The sequence below is a fragment of the Cydia splendana genome, unplaced genomic scaffold, assembly GCF_910591565.1.
Source record: "Cydia splendana unplaced genomic scaffold, ilCydSple1.2 scaffold_46_ctg1, whole genome shotgun sequence".
NCBI classification, from domain to species: Eukaryota; Metazoa; Arthropoda; class Insecta; order Lepidoptera; family Tortricidae; genus Cydia; species Cydia splendana.
The window spans coordinates 915,576-924,101 of NW_026946889.1; the positions used below are offsets into that span (position 1 = coordinate 915,576).

The 8,526-nt window shown below is 33.5% G+C and overlaps 1 protein-coding gene across 1 annotated transcript; it reads right to left on the reverse strand.

Moving 5' to 3' along the window:
* Positions 1 to 6,201: 6,201 nt before the first annotated feature.
* On the reverse strand, positions 6,202 to 8,158 carry LOC134805633 (piggyBac transposable element-derived protein 3-like). Its single transcript, XM_063778905.1, has one exon. It carries the CDS (start codon positions 8,038 to 8,040, stop codon positions 6,334 to 6,336), a length of 1,707 nt encoding a protein of 568 aa, XP_063634975.1. The 5' UTR covers positions 8,041 to 8,158; the 3' UTR covers positions 6,202 to 6,333.
* Positions 8,159 to 8,526: the final 368 nt, after the last annotated feature.

The window sequence follows — 8,526 nt, forward strand, 5'->3', positions numbered from 1 at the left end:
TAACCGAGATATAACTAAAAATATGACAGCAACAAGAACTATTTTATAATAAAAAATAATGAATAGTGAAAACATTTTTCACCTAACGCCCATGTGACGAAACGGTCAAGCCACATATTTTGACTAAGGTGTAGAGTCAGTGAAGTTAGGGCTTGTAGAGTTAGAAGCTTGGCTCTACAAGAGATCTGATAACTTTTTGTCAGTGCAAGCCTTATGGTTTCGTCTTGGCAACATTTTACATGAAAATGTTTTTGGTGGGTCTCATTATCACAATTTCCAATACTTTTGTTGCCTAACTTAATAAATTATTGTTTACAATACCTATCGACATTATACCTAATTTAATTATCACACAATTTTAACGAAACAATGTTTTCAAGAAAATAATTCAATTAAGTGTGAGTCAAACTCGCGCACCAAGGGTTGTGTACCCACATTTTATTAAGTACATTATATTCATTTTTTAAATTAAGTTGTAACTGACTGAATAACACTACATATTTTAAAAAAATTGTCTTATACCCCCCTTATTTTGAACTCCCTGTAATCGCACCCCGTATTCCGCACCCTTCACAAATAATCTAATTTTGTAAAGTTTATGATCGCACAATAATGTGTAAAATCCAATATAGCGTCTGTCCAGAAAGAGAAGAGTCGTTGAATATATGGGCTCCCTTACATTCCACGACTCTTCTCTTTCCGCACGGACTCTATCTACATGAAACTAAACCCGCATTTGTGAAGGGTGTGACCCATAGGAAGACCGTATTTTTTCTTTTTCCTATTTAACTACTTGTCCAATAACGGTGCATATTTTAAGAAAAATTTAACGGGTTTAGGGAAAACTCAGTTAAAGGTCGGACGGAGGAGCGGATGATGGAATTGAATTGAGTGGTAGAGTTAGACCAAGATAAGTCTGCAACGATTTTGATAGCATACGCAGTGCAAGTGTTATTTATACGTCATTTCATAGAAGTTTAACGTTTAAAATAGCACTTGCACTGCATGTGCTATCAAAATTGTTGCAGACTTACCTTGGTCTAACTCTATAGACTTAGTACTATGGTTCCGTTTGGCACCCACGGGTTCAGAAACCTACAAAAGGAAACAAAAAGTAGAGAAACAGTCTAATTATTTAACAATCACTCTAAAAATCAATTACATTTTTGTTCCTGAACGAATAATTGTACAAGATAAAAAAAAAATTCTTCCATATTAAATAATTTATTTTAGCCTAAATTATTATTAAAAAAAAATAATCAGCAGACTATTGTGATGATGATGAAATGGTGATGAATAAAGTATAAAATACAACCAAGCGCAAGATGAACTGCCTGTGCCTACCTTGAACTCTCAATTATATTCAATTCATGTCAACTGTGGTCAAATATTCAAATTGGGTGATATTTAGTTATTAATTGTATTGCGATATGCCTATTATATTATTTTTTTCAATTATTTCAATTATTTCGATTTGACATTTTATATTTATTTAAATTTATGATTATGATGATGAATTTGTACGCTTGCATGCAAGCTAGGTACATGATCTGTAACACTATATATTGTAACATCCCCATACTGTATCAATGCAATTAAATAATTTCTGATTTTCAAAGGAGTCAAAGAGCACGAAGGAATATAATCATTTTGCAGATCAGACGTATATCAGTAAAGATGAAATACTTACTGTAAACATATCATACTTACATACAATTATATTATCTAGGAATATAATATTATTGACCTACATCGAAATTGATTGCTGACCTAGTGAAAATACTGAAGTGTTATTTTTTCTTGAAGATTTTCAGAGAACAGCACGTAAGTACACGCATTATACATATAGACGGAACGAACGGCATAATCATAATTCTTTTATTCGTCACAATCCATGGTATTACAAGACTTTCAGGTATTACTTATACAACTTACATAACTCTTCCTGTTAATAGGCAATATTTTAAGATAAAAGTTCTATAATATAATACAAGATTACAATTGTCATCAAAATTCATTGACGTACAGAAGTCAAATACGTTTTTAAAATGACGCAAAATGATACCAGCATAATAAAAATTGATCCCAATCAGTAAAGATGAGTCTTTAAACTTTTTTAATTTTAAGCGAGTTTTGAAGGAACATAATACTTAAATTCGACTGTAATCGTATTGTTTTAAGATAGTTTACTGCGGTTTTCAACCATTATGACCCGTAAATAACAGCAAATCAAATTTAAATGAGACGCGAGCTGATATTTATGTACCCTATTTTTTTGAAATACAATTTATCTACTGGTATGCTTTCTCGTGTGCGTATATGATTTAATGTCAATATAATTGTCAAAAGCAAGAAAATCAAGCTGTCATTTTCATTTGTAGAAGTACACGTGTGCTCCGGTATAGCCCGAACGGGCATCTCAGGGGGGCGAAACTTAAAAGGGGGGCTTTTTTACATAGAAACAGGCGACGTCGGTGTTATATTAATGACAAAATTTGCTCACCTGATGCTTCCATATAAATCAACTAGATGGTGTCACCGCAGAAAAACATGTTTGCTCCTTTTTCTGTGGTGTCTTAAAAAACACGCATCCAGGCCATAATTGTTAAAAAGAAAAAAAAACTTTGTCTGCATTTTTATCACAAATTCCGTTTCAAGTATGAAACGTTTAAAATTTTCTGTAATTTAGGTACCTCACATTTTTTAATCGTTTTAATATAATTTTATTTAAATATTAAAATAATATAATCGTTTTTATTAACAACAACTAACTAAATAGTTTTGCCAAGTACCTTACGTGAAAGGAAACGTTAAAACAAAAAACATAGTACACGTTATACGTTAAAAACTGGAGTACAATTTTTTTAGGCGTCTTTTTTGCTAAAAAGTAAGTATTTACGTGAATTTTCTTTAATTAAATTTTGGGGTTGCTGGGGTTGCTCTACAGCAAGTCCGAATTGAGTTAATTGTACTCTCGATCTATTGAGGTACAATTTTTTTTAAGTATGTACTAATTCAGTACATATTGTGTACATCAGCATTACGTTTCAATAAATCACAACAGAATTATAGCTCAAACATGTTATGTAATAGGGTTGGAGTACCTCAAGGGACTATACTTGGCCCTTTATTGTTCATTTTATACATCAACGATTTACCTCTAATTACAAATCACAGTTGTACCTTATTTGCGGACGATATCTCAATTGTTATTTGCGATAGGGATAATGAAAATTATGAGAATATTATTAATAATGCTATTGCTGACATAATTAAATGGTTAAATGATAATAATTTACAAGTTAATATTGATAAAACAAAGTACATCCAATTTATTAATAGAAGAGGAAAGAAGGAGAAACTGCATATAGCCTATAATGGACACACTCTCGTAGAATGCGATACCACTACGTTTTTAGGATTTGCCCTAGATGATCGATGTACTTGGAAAACGCATGTGGATAAGGTATGCTCAAAAATTAATAGATTTGTATATGTTTTATGGCGTTTGACACGCATAACTGATATGAAAACTGCTATAATGGCATATCATGCTTATGTTGTATCCAATTTAAGGTACGGTATATTGATTTGGGGCAATTCATCATATGTAAATCATGCCTTTATAGCACAAAAGCAATGCATTAGAGCAATATGCAACATCCCTCAAAACTGGCCTCAAAGAACATCCTGTGTAAGTTCTTTTATAAAATTGAAATTGTTAACGGTGCACTCGATTTATATATACGAAGTTTGTGTATTTGTTAAATTGCATCCCGATATGTTCGTCATGAAAAGAGATATAACACATTTTAACACTAGATATCCTGACAGGCTAGTACTCCCTAATATGCATACAGTTATGAAAAATAAAAGCTGTTATGCAATGTGCGTTAAAATATTTAACAGACTGCCTGACGAGCTTAAACAGCTACCACTTAATAAATTTAAAAACAAACTGTACTCTTTCCTTGTTGATAAGTGTTACTATAGTCTGAATGAATTTTTAGATAAAACTATCACTTCATAATCTTTTGTAACAGTCCACGTTAATGACTTAACTAGTTTAATAATGCATGTTTTGTTTTAAATAATAATATTAATTAAACTTAAATTTAGTATAATTTTAATTTGCATGGCTTTTTAAAGCCTAAATGTGTACGGCTCTATAAATAATAATGTAACACCATTGTATACCACATTTAATGGCAAATAAATATATTTCTATTTCTATTTCTATTTCAAAACAGACAGTGGGGTTTCCAGGGAGCATGACGTGTATTTTAACTGTTGATGTAGGAAAACTAGGCACTTTCAAGCACCTCGTAAAGTATTAGATGCTTCTCTTATCAGAAAGTGCGTTTTTTTATATCACTCAGTGACTTTTTCTTACGTTTCAAAAATGCTTTGTTTCCCATTGTTTGTAAATGGTAAAATTACGTGACCGCGCGGAACACACTGACGCAGGTCCGTCCTCTACAAGCGCTGCCGCGCGACTGAAGAGGGCTTAAGTGCGTTCGCGAGTGATGGCGCTTGCGGAGTTAGTAGGTATTGAAACATAGAAATTATTTTAATGATGTTACCGAGACAAAGTGATCGAAATCATCTAGATTATCTTTTTACATTTATGTAAAAAACAAGTCAAAAAAGTTTGTATTGTAGCCCTGAGATTGATTTATTGTTAAAAAAAGGCGTAACTTTGGATTTTTTTTCTATCGAGCAAAGTTTATCGAATCATGTTTTTGAGATCGATCACATATCTGCCAGATCCTTAAGTATGAGATATATTTTTTTCACAATTTTAAAATATTGTTTCTTATATTTCCTAAGGATTCAAAAAACTGATTCGCTTAGCTTCTACGGGAAAAGCACGCCTTAATTTATTGACCAGCAGGATGAGAAACGTCATAGTATATTCTAGATATGTCTAGTATGGGTTCCATCTTTCCCAATTCAAATGTTTTTAGGGTTCCGTACCTCAAAAGGAAAAAACGGAACCCTTATAGGATCACTCGTGCGTCTGTCTGTCTGTCTGTCTGTCTGTCTGTCTGTCCGTCTGTCACAGCCGATTTTCTCCGGAACTACTGGACCAATCAAGTTGAAATTTGGTACACATATGTAAGTTTGTGACCCAAATACGGACATGTAACGTAAACAAATGAATTTTAAACATGGAGGCCACTTTTGGGGGGTAAATGAAAAAATGAAAAAATTTAAGATTTCAAACTATATCATGTTACATATCAAATGAAAGAGCTTATTGTAAGGATCTCAAATATATTTTTTTTATAATTTTCGAATAAACAGTTTAGAAGTTATTCAAGAAAATAGGCAAAAAATGACCATTCCCCCCCCCTTATCTCCGAAACTACTAGGTCTTAAATTTAAAAAAAAATACATAAAATTGGTCTATACCTATAGATGACAGGAAAACCTATTAGAAATGTACAGTCAAGCGTGAGTCGGACTTAATTACAGTTTTTGATCCGACCCCTACGGATTTTTTAAAGAGATTTCACTCACGTTTCACATAAAAAATACATTGTTAACAGTGCCGGATTACTTAGAGTAGTAGTTTTCTTAGAGTAATTGGTGATAATTTTCTGATAAGATAATCATTTTAAATATTTAACGGTCTTACCTACTTACGAGTAATTGTAAGGTCAAATTAAAAATAATGTTTAAAAATGTTAAATTGAGAGCTAGCTCAAAATTTTTTGTACTCGTCGACTTTAATGGTTGAATTAATAAAGACTTTGTAACCAATAAGCAAAACAAGCACGTGCTTACGGCACCACGTTCAGGGGGGGGCACCAAAATGCCAGGTTGAAAAAGGTGAACAAATTTTAAAATTAGGGACAGACACATCGTTTTTACCACACGATTTTTTTAGCTGTCCAAAAGCTAATTTGCAAAAATAATGGCGCGTAATTCTTTGGGAAACAATCGGTCGCAGTAGAAGAGTCGTGATTACATGCATAGATTCGATTTCAACCCACTCTTTTGCGGTTCGGCGTTAGGTCTTATGCGAGGCCTTCTGCCTTACGGCAAAGTTGATCTTCTGCCTTAACCCTTAAATTGGCAAGATTTAAAATTAATGAAAAACGTTTATATATATGATTTATTTACTTTATTATGATGTCTAACACCTTACAAAAATAATGAAAAAAATCTAGGCTTTTCCGTTTTCGTGAAAAGCTATGTACACTACAATGCACGTTGCCAATTTAGCATAGAAACGGCCTAATTTTAAAGTGTACACTGTGGTTAACGTCGCCAAAAAAATAGAAATGTATTAGTAGTAAAAAAATATCATTTAATTATATTTAGACATTATTTTGTATGAAATTGTCTAAAGCAGTTCCTTTTTTTACGCTCTCCTGCCACAATACAAAGAGGCATATTACATTTTATGCAGTATATAGTTGTTCTGCCGTCCTTGCAAAACCGACAGCGCATTGTTTTTTCTCCGATTTCAGGAAAATGGCCGACATTATCGTACCGAATGCAGTCCGTCGGGCGTTCTATCACTGGTTTTTGTATGATATGCTTTTTCGATATATTTTCACCGTTTTCGTCAATAACCGTTCTATTAAATTTGCATAATCCCTCATAGATTTCGAGCCGAAACTTTTTTAAAGGTGTTTTATTCTGCCCATGTTCTTTTCTATATAAAATCCAGGCATTATTGATGCACATGTCGATCAGCTGAGAAAATATGCCCAGGTACCATCGTCTACTTTTAAAAGGGATCCGATACAATGATATGAACATGTCGGCCAGGTCAACTCCGCCCATATGTTTGTTATACTGTTTTACTACCTGTGGACATGGAACATCAATTTTAGCTCTCTTATCCTTTGAGTATCTCTTAATTGTCTCTATGGGATGAGAATCCATATATGAGCTTATAAACGTCACCACTTTGTTGTCGGACCATTTTACTACCGCTAAGTTATTTTGATTGCAGACAATTTGTGCACTGTTACCTCTAGGTTTTTTTTTCATCTCCTTGTCTGATGGTAACAAGTCTTGGCAGCCTCGGAGGCGATTGTTTCTAATTGTGCCAAGGCTAAATATGCCATATTCATTTCTTAAAATATAAACCAGCTCTGGATAAGTAAAAAAATTGTCTGCAAATATAACGGCCGGTTTTGTTTGGATTGATTTGCATAGTGAAATAACAACTTTTCCACCAATTCCAATTGATTCCTCTGCATCTGTAAAAGTATACCCACGGAAAGTATCATCGCCGCCATACATTATAAAATCGTAGATTAGTCCCGAAACACCGGCACGTACGAAATTTTTAAAGCCCCATTTTTTAGGCTTATTTTGTATGTATTGCCGTCTATTTCCAGCTTTTGTACCTTTATAAGGAATCATCATTTCGTCTATTGAATACTCTCCTTCTTCTTCAAGTTTCAGAAAATTTAGTCGGATTTTTTCCATGACGGGCCTTATTTTAAAATATCTGTCTGTATTTTGAAATGAGTTATCGACAAAATGAATATTGCGTCGTATTTGTTGATACCGTTTAAGAGGCATTTCGTCAGCTATCAGAGGATACCGGGTTTTCCTGGCCCAGTAATCGGTATATGCGGGCATTTTTATGATGCCCATTAAAATTTCAATGCCCAAAAACTTTTTTAATTCGCCATTTGAAAATTGTATAGACTTGCCAGTTTGCTGGACCGAATACAAATTGGTATTATGCACAATATCTTCTATAATGTCCGGCGTTAAGAAAAGATACAAATAGTTTAAAGCTGTTTCTAATCGAACATTAGGAGCTTTGTACAAATTTTCATCAATAAAACCTCTATTTTTTAGCGTAGTTTTTAACCACTTCAAATTAAGAACCAACCGAGTTTTCTTAACTTTTTTTGCTGTAACTTTAGGTAGGCTCTTCTTGCGTTTGTTGCGGTTATTTATTGCTGTAATTTTAGGTACGCTTTTCTTGCGTCTGTTGCGGTTATTTGTTGCCCTTGGCAATGGTGTTGGATGCGGGGAATACTCCGGGGCTGGTGGCGTCGGCATAGATTGGACAGAATCTATAGATGGCAAAATGTCGTAATTGGTTTTGGAAGTAGACGGAAACACTTCATTGAATATCGGCGTAAGAGGTATATTTTCAGTTGTGGCTGTATTATTTTCCAAAGTAATTGTTTCAAAAGAATCGTCAGAATCATTAGAAGTACTACTATCTAGTAAATTTAGCCTTTCAAATGATGAATCTAGTGAAGGTGCATCAGAACTTAAATCGGAATCGGATAAAGCAGGCTCTTGCAAAAAATTAGGTTCATCTTCGGAAGCAGACCCATCGTCTGAACATGCATTTATTGTTGGTACCAAAGCTAAAATCTTGTGTGAACGCGTTAGATTTACGCTCTGCAGAAAAAAAACAATAAAATAGGTTAAAACTATAGACAGTTTTTAAAAAGAAACCTCAAAATTACCAAAAAAACAGAAAAGTGAACGATACTATGAAGCTGGCAATGTACACTGTGGATACCAACACTTTTA